The sequence below is a fragment of the Ursus americanus genome, chromosome 1, assembly GCF_024610735.1.
Source record: "Ursus americanus isolate L20-20 chromosome 1, mUrsAme1.1.p, whole genome shotgun sequence".
Lineage (NCBI taxonomy): Eukaryota > Metazoa > Chordata > Mammalia > Carnivora > Ursidae > Ursus > Ursus americanus.
This window is the reverse complement of record NC_142127.1, coordinates 55,236,540-55,258,301: the sequence shown is the minus strand read 5'-3', so window position 1 is coordinate 55,258,301 and position 21,762 is coordinate 55,236,540. Positions and strand designations below refer to the sequence as shown.

Here is a 21,762-nt window from a genome sequence, read left to right as displayed (position 1 = left end):
GACCATCCCCACAGCCAAGGCGACCAGATGAGAATCCAGTGGAACAGAGGAGGAGCAGCTGGAGAGAAAAGGAAAACTTCATGGGGCCTACGGGAGAAGTCCCATCAGAGAAGGTCCCGCGGGGCAGGTCAGAGGATGACGTCTGAGGACTGAGTGGAAATCAGATGGCCCCTGGCTACCAAGAACGCTTTTTTCATAGAGCAGAAGGGCAAACATCAAATTACGGAGAGAAGCTGGAGTCTAGGGGCAGAGAGCAGAAGTGAATGAACGAGAGAGGCTATCCCCGGGAGATGGGGTAATGACTGCACTAACGCTGAAGGAAACGGGAAGGCAGGACGGAGGACACAGGTAGAGTAGTCAGGACGGGGAGAAGGAGGAGCACCCCTGAGATAGGACCGAAGGCACGAGGGCCACAGAGTATTCTGAACACACGGAGTCAAAGCCTCCCTCCCTCCCCCACCAGCCAGGGGCTTTCCCAGCATCAAAGCCGATGTCTCTTCATTTTGGTCAGAAGAATGGATTTGTCCCCATCTGTGGTCCCAAATCTGTTCAGCAAAGCAGGCAGCCAGGCTCCATGCTGTGAGTGTGTAGAACGTGGCGGATGTTAGAGGAGAGGCTGAACTGTCGAGAACCGCTGCGGAGGCGAAATGGCAGCATTTTAGGAAAGTGAGGGCCAGCTTCTTTCCCCAACCCTAAGTTCATATACTCGAATGTCTGCATGTTGTGTGAATACATTCAAGTAAAACCCTTTTAATGGAATGGCAGCTTTATGCATATAACATCCCTCTCAAAATCGTATTTTCACATAAAGATTGAGTTTGGGATGTGGCAAGGGCTAAGCAAAACGCTGAAGGCTTTGAGTTCACGCACATGTAGAGCAAAAAAAATATATTTTTTTGTGGTGGGGATCAACATATATTGCCCAATTTCAATTATTTATTTATTTATCTATCTATCTATTTATTTTTAAGGATTTTATTTACTATTTATTTACTTATTTTTAAGGATTTTATTTACTTCAGAGAGTGAGGAGAGTGAGCAAGAGAGAGAGAGCACACAAGCAGGGGCAGAGGGAGAAGCAGGCTCCCCGCTCAGCAGGGAGCCGGGTGCGGGACTCGATCCCAGGACCCTGGGATCATGACCCGAGCCTAAAGGCAGATGCTTAACCAACCAGGCACCCAGTCACCCTACAATTTCAATTTTTCTAAGTGAGGACATAAGAAAATATTCTCACATCTACTTTCATCATCATTTCATAAAGGAAAAAAAATTAATAAAAATACGTTAGGCCCAATGTCTTCACAAAATACTTGTTATACTATCCTTGTTTTCTCAGTTTTAAAGGTCAAAAGAAAACTATCTCCTAGAACGGACATGGTCTGTGGCAGTTTGGACCAAAATGCTTGGGCTAATTACGAGGGAGCAGCAAAGTTTCTAGAAAGTACGAGGCTCAGAGATGGCAGAGTGAGGGCATGGTGTCTAAGTTCAGAATATTTAACAACGGACGCAGAATGGGACACCGGTAACAGGGAACCGTGGAGAGCAGGTGCCACATCATTGTGCTGCTTCTGGAGGGCTGTCAGGAGACACTTGTTCAAGGGCAAGATGAAGCAGCAGAGAAGGCAGCTGGAGAAAGGACCCGGCCACACTGGAGAGCCAGGGTGGGGGCGCTCTACGGACTGCGCTGGGCCGGTGAGATCACCCGCCTGCAGGGTCCGGGGAGTGGGAGGCTCAGGGGGGAAGGTGGGGTGCAGGGCAGGGGAAGGGTGAAAGCAGATGCAGCAGGGGTAAGGCGCAGGAGAAGGCAAGCTGGAGTCACGGGAAGGGGCAGGGTCTGGTGTGGAAAAATAAGCACAAGGAAAGGGGGAGGCAATCGAGGAGGCTGGAGGGGGCGAGGTTCAGCGGCCACGATTCACCGCTCTGGCTTCTGTTTTGTCGGCTTCTCCTGGGAGCCCAGCGGGCCAAGAACTAACCTTCTGCACACCTGTCCATCTCTTCCGAGTCCTGTAACCAGGCTGCCACTTTGCTCTGGCCGGTCGTGCAGGTCACGGGCAGGCTGTTGCTGCACGGCAAAGGGGACTGCCACGGAAAGCTGTTTGGTGGCACCTGCAGTGAACAAAGGGGAGTGTATGGGTGAGCAGAAACAGTATACTTAGGTGAGTTTTAAAAAATATTTTGAGGTATCCTCAAAGTGACATCAGAAAAGAGGAAGAAAGGGCAGACTCAAAATACGAAAGAAGGCTCTAGGCTAAACCTGGACATGGTCAGCGAAGCCCAAATTCATAAAGAACAGCACTCTGTAGGCGGCCATCTCCACCGAACAAGGAAGGGGACAACACTTAAGTATGTCACAGCTCCCACTCTTAAGGGCCTGCCAGCTCAAGGAGTTTAAATTGCTCAGCAGGGCGTATTAGACACAGCGTCCTTATTGCAGCACTTTTAACTCATGATTGAAGGCCTTTCCTTCCCCAAAGCTCTCTGTTCCCTTACGATCAGCTCAAGGACTTGTCAGCCACATGAGATTCTTAAATATGTTACCCACCATCAAGCAACCTTGCAACGCTTTGAATGCATATTAAAAATGGTAATATATAAAAAGGCAGTCTCAGCAAATAATTATTACCTACAGCCGACAGACTTTCCAGTAAAGGGATTTTACGTGAAATAAAGTTGCAGGAAGTAAGGAGATAATGCAGTGAGTTCCGTGAACACTTAGTTGAAAGAGCAGAAGATTACCTCTGAAAAAGCTGAAACAACTTTAAAACTCCATATTTGACTTTCATATTCAATTATAATTGATCGTGTCTCTTCTAAATCATCATGAAGCGAATGATACACATATTTAGCAAACCCAGATTTATTTATTACCCATGCAGGGCCACAAACCAATTAGCGTTCAGGAGTCTCATAATTTGGTATTTAGAATGCAAGGCAAGGGATAGAAAGCTCTCTTCGCTCTTCCTGTATTTTGCGAAATGTAATGGAAATCTTTCACTGACTTTGATCTTAGAGGTGTGTCATTCATAACTACAGCAACAGATCTTCTACAAAAACCAGAGTTGAAAGGCTTTCTTATTCCAAGGCAAACAGTGGGGAGGAACTGGTTTCAGTTCTCTGTTCTTGGCTATCACCCAAGTTATTTAATAAATAACACAAGGGATGAAAATAATATGTCTTTTATCAACATGCAGGGAGAAGCAGAAGAAGCAAAGGATGAGACATTCATATTTTTAAAATATCCATCTGGGATATATTTCTTGTTTAGCTTGGATGAATCCTGGGATTCACTGTATTCTGTGGTGAGAGCACAGGGGGCCCAGAGAAACTGGAGGACAATCTTAGTCATCTCATGTTGGGTCCCTCAGTAAGTGCCCTACTTCCTACCCTCTGACCTCTTGGTTCCTTCTTTTTCACTTCAGAACTGGTTAGTACTAGGGTTAAACCAATACACTGTTCCTAGGAGGATGGCGTTGGTTGAACAATCCTTGGCAAGGCTATAACCAGAATGAAATAAAGTTTAAGAGCCTTGTGAAATACAATTAATGGGATTTAACAAAAATTACTAAGGTAACTCCCATTGAAATAGTAAACAGTGAATACAATAGTATTTCATTTAATCTGATTAGATTGGTCTTGCAGATTCCATGAGGTCTTTCAATGTTATGCTAAGGAAACACTTGGAAATATATATTATATATATATCCCTAAGTAAGGAAACAGAGAAAAGCAGAATCTTCACTGAAAGGTTCTTAAACCCAGCTCCTTATAGCAGCCAGTTATTCACAGATGTCTGTGTTCTCAATGTCAGGTACCAAGTGGGAGCTGGAACAACCCTGGGCACCGCAATGTGGCCATGGTTCAGAAAACTTAATTACTAAATCAAAGGCAGAAACAACGGTCTCCCTGCCTCTTGTCTTCACTTTGGTTTTTAACAGGCAACACCTCTAGCTTTTCAGCCACATAAAAAAATGAACTCTTAATATAGCCCAAAGAACAACTTCAGCCTCCCTTAATCTGGTACCTGGTATAATGGGAAGGGCATGGATTTGGGGAAGAGAGAGATGAGGATTCTGATTCTGGCTCAGCTGTTTAATGGCCTTGTCTCTTCTGAAAACATTTTTTTACTGTCTCTGAGCTTGGGCTATATTAAAGATTAGAGATGAGTGAATGTCAAATGCTTAACACAGCACCTAGTCATTCAAACAGTCTACTGTGTATATTATGGTCACATCCTCTAGCCAATTTACCTTAACTTCATGGGAAAATTCAATGGTCTCTCTCTGGGTCATGTATACACTACAGTTCAAGGCAAGGAAGCAAGTTTCATTTTTCAAACTTTGTGGTCTTCTTATTACCACCCAGGAAGATACCAATTTCTAGGTGCTGCTTAGCCAAATGTTCACTCTACTTCCTAGTCTCCGTACAAAGTCATATAAAGTTAGGATGTGGTCCATTCAAAGAAAGGAAAAGTAATTGCTAGTTCTCTTGGTGATCCATATTTCTACCTAATCTGTCCTTGTGATTAACTCTGATGCCCAATGTCATTGCTGTCTTGAGGGTTAGTTGACAAAATAAACTTTCTCTTTCTGGTTTGTCAAACGAGACTCAGTTACGTGCCTACATAACTTCCCAAGCAATTTCTGGGCTGATTTTCATATAACAAAAGTCATACCTTTCCATCCACAACAGAAACGTTAGCAGCTGGTGAGGATTCAGCCGTGGAGGTTGAAGGAAAGATGTGAAAACTAGCATCTCTCGGTGACCTGACAATTTCATTCTGCCGATACAATCGGTGATGGCGCAGTTTGGAGACCCACGCATCAAACCAGTCCTGGGATTTCACCTAAAACAAAGAACAAGAGGAGACGGTAATGGTGAAACCAATCTCTGGTTTAGCACTGACACAGGCAAGTGAATTCCCCTGCTAATGGCAGAGAAGCTATTCTCTATTCTCAAACTATTGAAAAGTGACTTTACCTTCAAATGATAGATGTGCTCTTCTGTGTCAAGGTCTATTCTCCGAGCTTTCTTTTTAATTGACATGACCGAGAGTCCGACATCGATGCTTCCATGGACCTTCCCCTTTTGAATCTGAAGTCAGAAGACTAGTAAATAGGCTAGAAGGATATATGAGTTGATGTGTTTCTGTACTGAAGTGAGTGTAATGTAATCTTTAACTTATCTATGGGGGATGGAATACTACACCTCCTTTACAAAGAGGTAATGGTTAAGGTCCTTAATCTGAGGACAGTTGAAGTTGCTGTGACTTCACACCAATTTCAATAAACAAGACTATTTGTTTCTTTTTTTAAGTTTACTTGTTTTTAGGAATCTCTACATCCCATGTGGGGCTTGAACTCACGACTCCAAGATCAAGAGTCACATGTTCTACCGACCGAGCCAGTCAGGTGCCCCAAGACTATTTATTTCTTAGTCCTGTTTCTGGCATAATTTATAATGCTAATCTTCACAGTACTAGATTGCACAGCTTATAACCCAAAAAAGATATGTTTAGTGGTTCCTAAAATAACTATGATCAATCTTTGACCCACAACCCAGAACATCCCCCAAGTAATCAACGAGAAGACAGCTGCTAAGGCCGAAGTGGGCAGCTGGGACTGAGAGCACAGAGCAGCCAGTGCCTCCTCTGGTTGCCCTTGTCTGATCAAGGACACACAGCTGCTTCCATGAAAGACATGGGGACAAAACGGAAACCTGAGTTATTTCTCTATGCCACAATGACAAGACGGATGGCATCTTCTAGTTTTACATGCAAACAACTACTTCTTCGAGAAAAGTAATTTGCAGTAATGTTAGTGAGTTAGGATTTCCAAGATAAAAGGATACATGAAACAGAAATGAAGTTCATAAGATAGGTTTTAAAAGGATATAGATAAGAACAAAGGTTGCTTTAAATCTCAAAAAAAAAAGCACATAAAGCATAGTTTATTGAGAGATGCAGGAAAAAAGTCTCTTTGGGTTTTCTCTCCAAGACAGAAGGGGTCATTTTATTAGTGTATCGCTTGTAGGTTTAACCTTCTGTTCTTAACGACATCCATCACAATTGTTAAATTCAGTCTTCATGCGCCAGTTAGAGATTGTTATGCTAGTGTGAGCACAAGCATAAAACACACGTTGCCCGGAACATGGAAGTTTGGTAGCTTGTTACATCTTACAGGCACACAAATGCACAAAGCTGGTAACTACGTCACAAGGCTTGCACAACGGTGGTGTTTACTCACTTTACAACCATCTTTGAAACATGTCCTGCGTGCTACTTACATCAAGTGGTGCCTTTGAATACTTTAACATTCCATTATCCAGGACAAAAAAACGCTGCAAGAACCAAACAACCCCCGGTTACCGTGTGCATTTTGAATTATATAAAACATTCACAAGTGTGCATCTAACGTGGCTTGGCATTTAGCAATCTATACGTTTGATCATTTTCATATATTTGAATTCAGTGCCCGTGGTCATCGTCAGTCACATTAAACGGTCAGGAAATCCGAGCTTGAATTCATTTCATCAGCCTACTGGGTTCTTTTACACATACTCGGATGGGAATGCAATCTTTCACCATGGTTTTCCTGGGAGGGAGTGGGGTTGGGGAGGTGCAATCTCAGCGTCCACAGCGGGGACTTTCTGAATGAATCACACTGGGGGGTTTTTGAAAGTGAGAAATGAGAATAACTCAGTTGAGGTCACAGTGATTCTGTGAGGAGCTTCTCTACAGGGAATTTTTCACCCTGGATGTAAACTCCTACATTTCCCTGGATACCATGGAAAATTCCTGAAAATGCTCACGTCTGTTACAGGAGTCCATGAACTAGATCTACGAGTAATAAATTATCTGGAAAGTTTAAGAAGCAGCTTTAGCAATATACTTGCATCTCTACTTAGCAAAATGCTTACATTTCACTATTAGTAAAAGAGATTAAAAATTGCTTTTAAATTACTTTAAGGGCAAAAAAAAGAGAGAGAAAGAGAGAGACAGAGATTTTTGGCAGTTTTTGTCTCCTCCAAGATGCTCCTGGTCCAGTCCAAATGAATTCAGCCATCATTGCTTCACAAACACCCAGGAACCCTCTGTTGATTTCCTTTCCGTGGGCAATTCACACGGGAACAAACAGTTCTAGGACTCGATTGAACAACGGGTCCAATGCCCTCCTACAGTCTCTACAGATGCAAGGAGTCTTTCTATTGTTGGAAAATTGGTCTGCTGGGAAGGTTTTATGTGATTCGGGAACACTTAGCTGCCGCAGTGGCAGGCGGGCAGGCTCGGGTATACTCTGCCAGAACTCACAGAAGGCCATGAAAACCCCTTCAACACAGGTCCTAGGGGTGACAAGTAAGCACTGAAAGAAAGCATCTCCATGGCTGAAAAACACTTGATTACTTAATCACCCAAGACTTGGGCAATCAAATATGCTGATGCTTGAATAAATATCTGATGGTATTAGAGATCTGGAGAAAAGGCAATACAAGTGTGAACCTCCCACTATTTACATAGAAAAACACTCAAAGGCATGGCCCAGAAAGAGTGGCTGCTGAGATGTCGACCTGAGAATGAGATTCATAACATCGGTTTCTTTGACTTCTTTTCTCTACTTTTCCATTTCTACCTATCAAAGAAGTTAGCAGGGATAATCTATTGTGTGATCACTAGGGAAGAGATTAGCAAGGCCACTGATTCGAGGAATTGCGAAGTCGTGAGGCCAGAATGAAAAGGAAAGGTGATTCTGGGAAGGAGTATGGCCAGGAGACCAAAGTCCAAGGAAGAGCAAGGGTAGAGAGAAATTCCTAGTATTGGGATAATATTATAGGTTCAGGAGAGACTGAGGATGCTTCTGACAAGTGAGAAGAAACACTAGTCAGAAGCCTCTTGGACCTGTTTTTATTTCACCCTCAGAGACAGGGGAGTGGGGCAACATCTCCTGTCCATTAATTTTAAGTCTTTCCCTAAAATTGCAAAAAATGTATTTCCTAAGGATCCTAATCCATAATGTCCCTGCTTTGGGCAACTGGACAGCCACCACCCAGCCACTTGGGCCAACAGATCCATCTGCCCTGAGATGAAATCCATTGGCAAACGTGTCAAGCAGATGAACCTGTTCTTCCAGTGACTTCAGAGAAGGTACAGGTGGTCTATCGAGGGGCTTATGCTGAAAATGGAGGAATTTTCTCCTTCTTAGCATTACAGTATTCTTGTTACTCAGGTAATTGCAACAGTGTAGTACAGAATATTTTCTCCATAATTAAAACTGGAAGATGGAGAAAGGATGTGGGGTAGGGCAGAGAAGAAGAAACCACATACTTTCAAGGGCAGTAAACAAACTTCCAAGATCAGTGGTTGTACATCTTTAGTTTGCAGTGGTAACAATAATTCCAAGACTTTATCCCAAGGACTTACATAGAAATTTGTGTATGAGGATGCTCATCACATCATAATAGCAAAAGAATCAGACATATCCTCCATGTCCAGCAACAGGGAATTGGTTCAATAATGGTGGAATCTAATAAAAATCCATCCAATGGAACATACATATGCATTTAAAAACATCTTATTTCAGAGAGTATTTAATAAGCACATATTCATATTATTATTTTTTAAATATTCATATTATTTTTAAATGAAAAAAGCAGAGTAGACAACACGTACAAGCTGGACTTTAAATATCACGTAAAATACGGTTTCCCTGAATACAGGTACTACAGATCTCAGGCTTAAATAGGTATAATAGGTTGAAGCCCATACGGTTAAAAAAAAGGCTGTGAAAATTAGTTTTATACATGCAATCATACTCCTCAATTTCCCCCTAATGACACCAGATAAGAGGCTCTCTATGACGAAGACGATCTGAAGACGAATACGATGAAAATGGTACCTTGTGCCAGCCTTTTAAAGGCCATTTTCTTTTCTTCAGCATAAAGCCTTCATGTTTGTCTGGTCTCTGGACATTGGTTTGGCCTATTTTCAGCCCTTCTATAATTTCCCAGCTGTCAGCTTCCTGAGAGAAAAGAAGAAAAACGAGTCACATGTTTTCAGTGTTTGATGACACAGTCAGAGTGGACTCCTAAGTGGAAGCTGCTCTGAAGCAGCACTGGACACATCAGAAGTATGAACCACGTTCTGGAGCCAAGTCTAACACCCGACACAGCGTTGTGCTTATAAGTGAAGTTAAAACGAGTTTCCAGGTAGACCATCGGAGATGGTTGGCGGGGGGACTGCAGGGCAGAATGGAGTTTTGATGGCATGTACTCAGAAGGTTTAAAATGCATTTTTCCAGACAGTTCATCTCTGGGCACCAAGGCACTTTAACGTTTTAAAGTAAGGCTGTTTTGATGACAAATGTTCAATTAGGGTGGAGTGCTGGCCTTCTGTGTAAAATGGAAAGGCCTCGGTGTTCTGAGTGGCCCATCACCCACTTCACTAACGGCGGTGCTGCGGGCTGCGTGCATTTCAGAGTGGGACAGGCACAGGCCATGCCCTGCTTGCCACACATCACCCAGAAGTCCATGCTTTGGAAGACACACATCCTTTGAAACACACACCCTTGGGAGCCCTGTACTTCAAGGCCAGAAATCTGGGATCCTAGAGGCTACATGATCACCCTCCAAATCATGGTTTCTTCTTTTATAAGACACGTTCTGTGTGTCTATGGTGTCTAAATTTTTTAATGAGTTGTCAACATTTAAAAGTCAGAAGATCTCAGATGTAAAAAAATCTGAGCTTCGAGAGTTTTGTTCAAGTCTATAAGATCCGGCAGCAGTGGGCCTGCCCAGAGGGAAGGGGGCCCAGAAGCCTTCAGTCTGCACCAGTGCCCCTTGGGCCCGCCCCCATGTTAGATACCTGGCCCTTAGCAACATCCCGGGTTTTCAAATCACCGGACCAGGTGATTCCTACGGGCCTATGCAGTTCCAAAGTACCTGCCGACCAGGCAAACACTGGTATTCTAGATCTCAGGCGTGGGGCGCGCTGAAGCAGTAGAGGCACGAGCAACAAGGTCACGTGCAACAGCTACAACCCCTCCCACGGCACAGGGAAGCACAACCTCTCGGGGTAACCGCTCTGCTGGCTCAGCTTCCGGAAGCTGGATGCAGCTCCACAGAGGGGGGCAGGCCTCTCTGCAGAATGCCCCATCCCAAGCTCACTGGGGAAATCGCCTTCTGAAGAGATACATTCTATCAGGAATCATCCCTCAATCACAAACAGAGGCTTCAACAGGAATGGCTGATGGACTTGCGGGTGCAAAGGTCTAGGTGGTGGCTGCCCAGAGCCTACTGAAGGCCCGCGAAGCTCTGACAAGGCCCAGAGGCCCAGGTGCCATCATCAGTTACTAAAGCTGCCCCCGGGGACGGAAAGGTTGAGGCTAACGTATTTACCCTCCATTCCCCTTTTTCTTTTTCCCTCCTTCCATTCCAGAAGCTGCTTGCCCTATGGCCAAGTGAAATCTATGTTTAAGGTCAAGTATGTATAAACGGGGCTGTGTTTTTTCACAGTAAGTTATGTTTCCGGGAGATGCAGCTGAACATTGCTTCATTGGAGCATCACTAAGCCCAGGTGATACTCCTGGCTTATGAAAAGCCCTCTCAGCCAACACTGGGCCTCTGTTCTCCCAAACCCAACTCTAAATGCCCCCTACTGGATGAGGAACACCAATCTGAGACCAGTGTCATTTCTTTGTCTACTTGGTCATCCCTGAGGGGTCCCCAGTGAATGAACTATTTACCTTACGGAACACACCTACTGCTATCCATTCATCAACATTAAGAACCCATTACAGTATCTGTAAGTATCTTCTTACAAACAGCCCAAGAAGTAATTTTCTATTTGAAGATAATATTGTCAGGAACCGTGACTAAGCTGGTCAAAACTGTTAATTCGATAATTTTTTTCTTTTTCTTTTTTCTAAGAGAGCAAGTGAGCGTGAGTTGGGGCAAGAAGCAAAGGGAAACGGAGAGACAGAATCCCAAACAGGCTCCATGCCCAGCGTGGAGCCTGACGTGGAGCTTGATCTCATGACCCTGATATAACCTGAGCCAAATTCATGAGTCAGATGCTTAACAGACTGAGCCACTCAGGTGCCCCTAGATAAAATAATTTTTTTAAAAAATGTTTCCGATGAGACAATTTCAGGCTGTATACCATGTTTTTTGTACAATACAAGTACAGGTGGCATTATGGTCTGGAGCACAGAGAGGGGTGCTCTGGTATTCCCATTTTAATATATTGAACTGCAACTCAACAAGTAAGCATTGCTTATGAATGACAGAATAATCAGAGAAAACACTAGGTTCTACCATCACCAGAAAAGTAGATAAAAATTTTCATAAAAATGATGGATTTCTACTGATTTATTTTAAAAAGTTTGATACAATCAAGTAAAGAATAACTCTCCGTATATGTGTAAATATATTCATTAGAGCTTTCTCTGTTCTTAGATAGCAGCTGTATTTAATGACATTTCTATTTTTAGTAGCCCTATCCACGGATAGCATTTCTAGAATAACATTTTCATTTTCAGCTAGATCTTATCTGAAGGCTAGTGTTCATCTTTGATTTATTCTGTGTGTGTGATGTGTACACATATGTGATGTGTGTGTACATACATATATGATGTGTGGTGTGTATATGTGTGTGTAGTCATATCTATATGAATACCCTGCATAACTTGTAAAAGTGGAAATATTTAATAAAAAGTACAGTGCTTTTTGGATTTTTTTCTAATTAAACTCCGACTAAAATACCAGCTTATGCCTGTGGCGCTATGGCTACTGATTTCTATCACAGTAGTTTTTTTCTTGGTTTAACTACAGAGGAGGGAAAAAAAGGGTAAGATAGAGAAGGCAAAAAATTAAAATGTATTTCTTAAACATAAATGCAGTAGCTCCGAACAAATAACTCCTTTTGCTCTGATCTGATGTTACTAAAGCCAAAAGAAATTGAAAAGAATCCTAATACAGTTCTTACCGTTAAATAAGCTGTCAAACTGACAGGCAACAAGGTAAATCCAGAGCAAACAACACCCTCCCTATTTCAATGATAAATGTCGATGATAATTTTATAAATAAGGTGTGTAAGATATGAAAACAGCCCATCTCAGTACTCAATACGATCCACCTCCATGCTTAGCAGACTAGGTCTACCTTAGGAAAGTTAAAATCACTTTCTGAAAACTGAAGAATTTTTTTTGTAATTTCAATGGATACTAATTTTCTGTTTTAAAGTCTCCAATTTTTGTTGGTTTACTTATAATAGAAACTTAATCAGGACTTGAGTCAGATAATACAAACATTTTTGCCATTCTAGAAATTTTAAATACACTTTTTATCTAACGATAACAACTAAAACCAGAAAGTGATCTGATAACAGCCCTAGTCTGTTCCTTTGAGGCCTTTCCTGTCTCAAGGGTATGCTCTAGGGGCACGAGGGCTGCGGGCAGGGCGGGTGGTCCGGGAACACGCCTCAGGAGGCGAAAACACCAAACAAAGAATTCCAGCAAAGCCTGAGTCAGGACGATGGGTGCTTCACACGGTGTTCTTCTGCCCCCAACCAGTGCCGGGGTGTCCGTCTTCTCTCAAAGGGACTGGGGGATGGTGAGATGCTTTGGTGTCTGGAATGGGTGGGATCCTCCGATTTCAGGAGGCGCCGAGAGAGGTGGTATCTGTTAATACGAAACCAGCCCAGCACGAGCAGGAGTCCTACAGCGGGGGCAGGCGGGCAACAGCTCGGGGGAGCAATGAGAAGTGGGCGCTGTTGGCGCCCGAGCCACCGCCTGCGTCAGGCCGGTGGATCCAGGCGCCAGCTGCCTGCGCACGGCCGACGCGCCCTCCTTCCCCTTCCCCGTGAACTGCTTGCGGAAGCTGGGGCCTTCGCGCCTGGGCACGAACCTCCCTCCTCCACAGCTGGGGCACCCACACCTCGGCCTCTCCCTCCCTCCAGACTCTCAGCCACTGAAGGACGCAAGAGTACAAACAGCCGAGGGAACAGAAAGTCCCTGCCTCGGGGTGAGAGCAGCTCTGCGGTACAGTTCACGCTCCGGGGCTCACCCTGGGAGCTGGCTCAAGGGGGGACGCCAGCCCAAACCCCATCTTGCCAGCACCTCACTGCCCTAAGCTCTTCTCTTACCCTTGTCCTGAGGGCTCTCCCTCCATAATCACACACACCCTACTGCCAGTTGTCCTTCTAGAGGACCTGATGGAAGAAAGAATGTAAGATAAAGTAAGAGATGTCCTAAGCACAGGGAGAGGCTGGGGCCGACGGTGGGTCGGGGCAGGGAGGTGAGGAGCAGCATCTGAAGAAGGGCTCCTGTGGGCCTGACTTAGAAGAGCCGGAGTTCTAGCTAGGTGCAGGAGAGCATTCCAGAAGGAACGGACATGCCCCCGTGGAGCAGAGAAAGAGCACGGCCAGGGTTGGGAACTGTGTGCAGACGGGTGTAGCCGGAGTATACCGTGAGATGCCAAGGACGCTAGAGATGCACTGGGTGGGAGACGGGGACCAAGCAAGTCCTGTGCGCATTAGCTCTTTATTATTATTCCTGTACTTACGAGATCGCCAGTTTATTACAGGACCTAACTGGGAACAGCCGGGTGGGACAGACGCAGAGGGCACAGGGCGTAGAGCTTCCGTGCCCTCTGCAACGGCACCGATTCCCCAATGCCTCCGATGTTTGCCAACCAGGAGGTTCCTCCTGATTTGTGTTTTTAATACCAGCAACTCTCCTTTCCGTTTCTGCATGTCAGTCTCAGAGGTCTCCTTTCACCCTGTCTCTCTCATCATCCTGGTCTTCGGCACACACCTCCCAGCTACCTGACTCTGGACAACTAACTTACTTATGCTCCAAGTCTCTCAGTTTGCTTATCAGTAAAATGATAGAACATCAGTAGTCACTTCATCCAGTAGGCTGATTCTGTGAGAGAATATCTGTGCTGATCCAATGCTTGGGACAAAGTAGGTGCTCAGGAAATGTTAGGGGCCTCTCCCACTGCCCCAGTGTTTCTTGAGTCTCTCTCCAATAGCTGCCGGTAAGAGAGAACTGATGTTTTCAAAGAGATTACTAGTTGTAGTTACCAAGTTGGCATTCTCTGTTTGCCATTCAAATAGAAGTCAGATCATTTTCTCTTTCTCTCTAATTTGTTTTTTAAGTTTGATAACCCCCTTTCCTTAGTTTTGCAGTCTACTCCTGTCCAATAACACAAACTTTATAGCTTGCAATATCTTCCAAATATGAAGAGTACAAGCATATGTATTCCATACCATAAAATGTGTTCTTTCCTTAAAGGATTCTATTTAATGTAGGAAAAGCAAAGTGGAAGAATCAGTGATACATATTTCAAAGTCTTTTTGGGGAAATAAAGTGCTATTTTTATATTTGCATTCCAAATCCCCATGCATTCTATTTTCTGAGTTTCTCCATAGGAGAGGCAGCCTGCTGAAAAAAACTGCAGGGTTTCGAGCAAGGGGTAGGGATTTTCTTTCTGATTTTTTGCATTTGAGACATAAATGAATTTAGAGGTCTCCCCAGTCCAAGAAAGAGAAGGCTGAAGGAAGGGAACGCTGGCTTCCATTAAACAGAAGAGGTTTTCATCAGTAGTCTGCGGTGTTCTCGGAGCTCACAGCGAGGAAAGCCAGATGGGAGGAGAAGCCTGGGACTGACTATCCAACAGCCCCTCCAGGCAGGCGCTATTGGACCTGCGGGTGGGGTAGAACTGAAACAGTCTAAGTCTGAATCCCTGCCCTGCTACTTAGCAGCTTTTTCAGAACCCGAGCAAGTTCTTAATTCTCGGTTTCCATATTTGTAAACGTAATAGATACCTCCACTGCATGGTGCTGTTAGCAAGGGTTCTGTTAAATGGGATCATGTATTTAAGCACCTGGCACCATGCCTGGAACACAGTGCACAGGCAATCATGGTAGCTGTTGCTGTTAGTATTGCAGGTTTTTTTTTTTTTCTATTAGCTTGACGCAGAAATATTTGCTCATGTCTCCAACAGGATAATGACAATAGTTTCTCTTCCTTTAAACTAAAGAGTAGTTTGGATCTTTGTACTCCTGCAATTCCCAGAAAAATATACTTTCCTCCATTCCTCCCTTGCACCGGGCAGAGAAAGCCTACATACTGGGGGCAGAAAGATGTGGCAGCGCAGGCCTACAAGAGGAATCACAGCTACCTTAGGGGAGTCAGGTGGAAGACCTGTTTACAGTTCCGCTGGTCCCAGAGCAGGCATCACGCCATCTGAGAAACACCACATCCCGTCACTGACCTTGGAGAGGGGGACCGGCTCTGGTTCTAGCAACTGCCGACTGACAGAGGGCTCGGTGCTGGAGGAAGCAGTCCTCTCCAGTACGTGGATACTCTGAAAATAGATGGAAATGCAGCCCAGGATTAGACAACCCATTTTTCATGCGATGGACCTGGGGGTGAGATCACAGAGATCACAGTGAGACCAGTGAGCCATGTGAACAATGGCAAGTTCCTGAGGGAGACCAAAGGCAGCAGGAACAGTCAGAAACATGTCAGCCAGGATTTGGTTTTCCCCTCTTCTGCATATGCGGTTCGGCTGCCGCCGCCACAGTGCTGCTTTCAGGCTCGGAGAAAAGGTCAGAGATCACACGGATTGCAAAAACCACAGAGCATGTCTCAACATATTTATAACTTTATGAGAATGTATATCTACCACTTAGGCAATTAGCTTTACATAAAAATATTTGCTTACCTCTCCAAGGGCAACAGACAAAAAGGAAGGTCTGTATCAAAAAAGCCCAGAGCCCTAATACCACTTCAGTCTCTAGAGTTTCTTATAATCCTTAGGAAATAATTATAATTGTAATATCTTGTAATAATTTTTAAATGCACAAAGAAAACAATTCATCAGATACAATGAACAGTAGATGTGTTCTACAGACTATAAAAAGCACTCACAGATCAGTAAGTAACATTCCAACAGAAAAATAGGCGAAGTACATGAACAGGCAACTCATGCAGAACATTTGGAAAGATGTTCAACCTCAACTTCAGAAGTATTCAAAGAAATGAAACCAAAATAATAATGATTTTTTTTAAACCATCAGATTCAAGAATGGATCAGCTGGGGAAAAGGGAGTATAAATTGGGTATAACCTTTCTAAAGAGGAGCCATTTTATTACGAAGTCTTTGGAAAAAGAAGAACATGCCTCATTGACCCAGCAATCCCACAGCTAAATCTTTACCCTAAGGAAATCAGACTGGTATACAAAGATATAAGGACAGATAGTTTATTATTTTATTATAGTAAAAATAACTAATACATATGACTTATAAGGGGATTCCATGCAGTGATCTGAAATGACAATATGGATATATATTCATTGACATGGAAAAACTACCCACATGATGCTCTGTCAACTGAAAAACCAGGCTCTAAAGAGTATGCAGAATATGATGACGCTATACATATAATCGAAACATATTCCATCATGCTAACAGTAGCTACAGGAAGGTGGTAGGGTTATAGGGGATTTTTAACTTTTTCTTAATATTTTCATTTTTTAGTGTAATAAGTAGGTATTACTTGTATATTTGGGAAAAATTAAATATTTTCTGTGGGGGAATAAACTTGAAAGACATCAAAGAAATAACTCAATGGAGTTAATATTTAGGTATAGGCTGAAAATGAAATGTAACATTTTTACTCTAGTTAGAACATTTCATTGGTTCAACAGACAAGATAAGCACTACATTTACTTATTGAGGACTCTCTTTTTGATATCTTGCTGGAAAACTATTAGATTAATATTTGCTTTTTCAAGAAGAAAATTACACTTTTACCTGAGAAAATTATTCTAATTTCTTGGTAAGTTTTAAGCTTTTGGTTATTTCTTTTACCTTGAAAATAAAGGGTCCAGTCATAGATTTTTAAAATCCCACCCAAATGTATTTTTAAAGTCATTTATTAGAAAGAGAATCATTATAGTTAAAAGTTTATGAATTGCTCCCATTTCTCCAATTTGTGAGGAAACAGAAGAAATAAGAACAGATATTTTGGGGCCAAATATAAAGTTGGTCAGGGATTAGCAAGAATTCCTAATCTGACAGCTATAGTGTCCAAGAACAAATTAAGTATTAACTGCGACTCTGCTCTTTCCATTCCTGGATTTACCCAAATTAGTAGAGAAAAATGATAAATGTAGCTGAGTATTCATATGTGTGCCAGTGCCTTTTGTGCGATAGTCAAAAGCAAAGGCATTTTTGGAGAAAGGGGAACCCTCTTACGCTGTTGATGGAAATGCAAGCTGGTACAGCCACTCTGGAAAATAGTGTGGAGATTCCTCAAAAAGTTGAAAATAGAGCTACTCTATGACCCAGGAATTGTACTACTAGGTATTTATCCCAAAGATACAAATGTAGTGATCCGAAGGGGCACCTGCACCCCAATGTTGATAGCAGCAATGTCCACAATAGCCAAACTATGGAAAGAGCCCAGATGCCATTGACAGATGAATGGATAAAGAAAATGTGTATGTATGTATACAATGGAATATTACTCAGCCATCAAAAAATGAAATCTTGCCATTTGTAACAACATGGATGGAACTAGAGGGTATTATGCTAAGTGAAATAAGTCAATCAGAGAAAGACAATTATCATATGATTTCACTCCTATGTGGAATTTAAGAAACAAAACAGAGGAGTATAGGGGCAGGGAGGAAAAAATAAAACAAGACCAAATCAGAGAGGGAGACAAACCAAGAGACTCTTAATCATAGGAAACAAGCTGAGGGTTGCTGGAGGGGAGGGGGATGAGGCGGTGGGGTAACTGGGTGATGGGCATTAAGGAGGGCACATGATATAATGAGCCCTGGGTGTTATATAAGGCTAATGAATCACTGACCTCTACCTCTGAAACTAGTAATACACTATATGTTAACTAATTGAATTTAGGTTTAAAAAAATGGAAAAAAAGGGGCGACTGGGTGGCTCAGTCATTAAGCATCTGCCTTCAGCTCACGGCGTGATCCCAGAGTCCTGGGATCGAGCCCCACATCGGGCTCCTCGGCTGGGAGCCTGCTTCTTCCTCTCCCACTCCCCCTGCTTGTGTTCTCTCTCTCGCTGGCTGTCTCTCTGTCAAATAAATAAATAAAATGTTTAAAAAAAAAATGAAAAAAAAAGGTAAAAAATTTCCTTACCCCACATAATGCAAAATTTATTTCTGGGAGAAGGAAATACACTAACCCAGAAATATTCCATGAAATTAACTGTCTGGTAAATTTGTGGGAGGGGAAAAAAACCTTTTTACAGTTATTAAATAGAAGAGCTGAAAGAAGTTCTATTCTAAAGTCAATAGACTAAAATCAAACCATCATGGTACAGTGTGGGGTAGTGCAGAGAGTGTCAATCAAGGCAGGTGGTAAGGAAGTTGAATTATCTCTGGCATCTTTTCCAAACTACACATATCATCCCACACATAGATTCTGATGGTCCCCCCAGGGAAAATCTCCCACCGTCTTCACCCCAGAAAGGAACACTGCTACTGTTGGGCAGGAATCATTAGATCTGCTAAAAGGATGAGAAATGAGCAAAATAAGAAAAACCGCTGGCCTACAGTCAGATGAAACAAGAACTGAACTTGGGTTCTGACACATACTAAGTACTTGTTTGGGGCTATTAGTTAATTTAATTTCTCTCCACACCTATTTCTTGTCTTCAGGAAAAGGAGAGAATAGTAAGAGCTAACTTACAAGTTTAATGTAAATGTTAAGTGAGATATATGATTGTGATATTAAATAAACGTTAGTGGAAACTGAATTATATTGTGCCATTTATAACTATGATATTTTATCAAATAAATATGTCAGACTCTATCCACTGTTTTCATTTTACCTTAAAAAAAGAAAAAGCAAAGCCATTTTACGGAGGTAAAAACTGGTGGTATGTGCTCAGATCTTTAACAGACAAGAAGGGAGCAAAGGACCCAGAACTTGCATTATTTGTTTGCTCATGTTGGCACTTTGGATAGGATCCTATTCAAAACATAACAGCTACATTTAAAATTTAGATGTATTCTGAGATCACATAATTAGAAACTAAAATGAGAATTTTGTTGTTGAAACAAAAACATTATTACCTTTTTCTGGGAGGTAATCGTCCCTCCTCCCAAATTTCATGTTCTTTCTTATGCTTTAAAATGACAAAGCTAATATATGCTCATTATAAAAGATTCAAAATACAACATAGAAAATAGAAAAGGAAAGGTCAAACCTCCCACTCATCGTTCCACACCCCCAGCTTCTGGAGCAGTGACTCTCAGAAGGTAGCCCATGAACCAAAGACCAAATAAGGCTGAACAAATTTTTGCAAACCCGCATCTTAAACCTGTTCCATTTGGCTACTGCTTTTACTTCTCTAAATTGTCCAGTGAAATATATTTGGCTCAAGCCTCTCTTTAAGGGCCCTCGTCTACCCTCATCCTTGAGGGTTGCTGGGCAACGGAACATACACACATCGACCCCCTGCCCTGCCCCAGACAAATGGTAAGAAAAGCAAAACTTGGAAAGAAACTTGATCTTAGCAACTATGTAGCAGGAAATAAAGGATTAACTCAGGAATTTAGCCAGAGGAAGGAAACTAAACCTCTGATTTCTAAACCAAACCACAGACATAGAAGATCAATTAAGGATATTTAAAGTGTGATAAAAATGAGTTTTGTCTCTATAGATACCTGGGAATATTTAAAATGTTGCCAGGATTTTGTGAATCAAAAGGCTTAGGGACCAAACCATGAAGAGTCTACAAAATACTTACTGCAGTATCTGTGACAAATAACACAATGTTAGCTTTTTTCCACCTGGTTTTACAAAACAGTTTATATTATAGAAGAAAAGAGGTTCGTTTATTTCAAACATAGTACAATATAGCACACATTCAAGCTGAGTGAAAAATACAAGCTCCAAATGTTCATTTGCCAAGTCACAGATAATCATAAAAAGTTTACTAAGAAACTGTAAATAAATGAATATTTTATTATCACAAATGTATGTATATATTTTACTAAAAAATGAAAGCATAACTGTTAAAACTACCAGGTGATACTCATTATTATAAATGTAACTAGCTTCAAAAAATAAGCTATTTCATTTAAACTCTGTAATGATAATGCAGGAGCCAAAGGCTCTTATGCAAACTTGCGCGGTCTTACGTATTATTAGAACCTATTACTGTCTATCCAACTATTTATTATCCAGTCCTAAAAAAGTTATCCACTACCTTAAGAACTGCCTTCACACTGATGGTGTTTAAAGCCAAAAGCATAACCCTGAGGTTATTTAATCATACACATAACCATTCATTATTTGTTTTGATTCCTTGTTTTGTTTGTTTTTGTTCTTTTTTAAAGGGGGGCAGGGGCAGAGAGAGAATCTTAAGCAGGCTCTACGTCCAGCTCAGGGCCCAATGCGGGGCCTGATCTCACAACCCTGAGATGATCTGAGCCAAAATCAAGAATCAGACACTTAAGTGACTGAGCCACGCATTCACACTTTGTAATGAAATATCTAAATACTTGAATGCTATATTTTCAATATCGGCGAATAAAAAGAAGACAGTTTTCAAACTTCACCAGACTCAGCCTTGGACTCTAGTTAGATTGAAGGTAAAGACCAGCTCATCTTCACCTTGGCATCCCACCTCCTCTACTGCCAACCCACCCTTAGCACAAGACCCTGCACACGGCGGCCAGTCAAAAATTTCTGGAGTTTTTCAGTGAGTGCTGATTAGTTTGTAGAGACCCTTAGCAATCATTGACACATGGTTAGACATACAACTGCCTTCTAGCTTCATACTGGAACTATAAAAAAAATCACAGCTCCAATAGGATAGAGCTTTTGAAAACATTTAAAGAACTTAACTTGTAAAAGTGAAACATCCAGTGGATTAATCACAGGGCTCTTGTTTCATAGACTTAAAGTTAATGGCTGGGTCAAATCTAATGTGGCAACACCTTCAGTAACAAAAATGAATCCATTTCACAAGGTTTCCTTTAAGATCATAATCTGTGCTATACTTTTGTGTTCTTTTCTTCACCAATTGGCTATTTTCATATTCTTTCACGGTGATGTGGAAACATATGCCAAATATCTTCAAGGTGCTATACATATTATATAAGCAGGTTAAATAAAGGATTACATAAACCTGTTAATTATTCTTCTAAAATCAAGTTTCCTTTCAAATACTAAAATTACAACTTTTCAGGTCAGTGGTTTTTTTTTTTCCCTAAGACGTTTTTTTTTAGAGCAGTTTTAAGTTCACAGCAAAACTGAGAAGAAAGTTCAGAGATTTCCCACATGCCACTGGCCCCCACAGAGGCATAGTCTCCCCCCATTATCAGTGTGCCCCACTGGAGTGGTACATTTGTGACAGCGATGAACCCAGCTGCATTACAGGTCAGTTTTTTAAGGAACTCAGAGAAAACGGATGCGTATTTAGCATAAAGCCAGGGGTCTAGGACACACGTGTCACTACAGCTTTTTGATTTCGTAAGAGTTCATGTGGTGCAACTCCCACGGAGGGGGAACGTGATTCCCAAAATGCGGGCACACAAGATCCGCTGAACGGGTCTGCGAGTTTGTGAGGTCTGTCTTTATTCTCATCGCATTTCAAAGACATACAGGAACTGCTGTGACTATTTCGGGCTGTGGCTACAAATTTCTGCAAAGACTCGCTTTTCATACAAATTTAGGACAGTGATAAGGAGAACGGGCCCACGGCTCTCTGAACGTTACC

The 21,762-nt window shown here is 42.3% G+C and overlaps 1 protein-coding gene across 11 annotated transcripts in view; it reads right to left on the bottom strand.

Moving 5' to 3' along the window:
• The window catches only part of OSBPL6 (oxysterol binding protein like 6), a 200,840-nt gene that overhangs the window by 53,208 nt on the left and 125,870 nt on the right, over window positions 1-21,762 (bottom strand). For all 11 annotated transcript variants that reach the window (XM_087861747.1, XM_045806187.2, XM_087861749.1 and 8 more), the window contains 6 exons: window positions 15,268-15,360; window positions 8,889-9,011; window positions 6,283-6,336; window positions 4,978-5,091; window positions 4,673-4,843; window positions 1,974-2,106 (listed from right to left, as the gene is read on the bottom strand). In XM_087861747.1, the coding sequence (XP_087717873.1) occupies window positions 1,974-2,106; window positions 4,673-4,843; window positions 4,978-5,091; window positions 6,283-6,336; window positions 8,889-9,011; window positions 15,268-15,360 (688 nt within the window). The remainder of the gene's footprint in view (window positions 1-1,973; window positions 2,107-4,672; window positions 4,844-4,977; window positions 5,092-6,282; window positions 6,337-8,888; window positions 9,012-15,267; window positions 15,361-21,762) is intronic.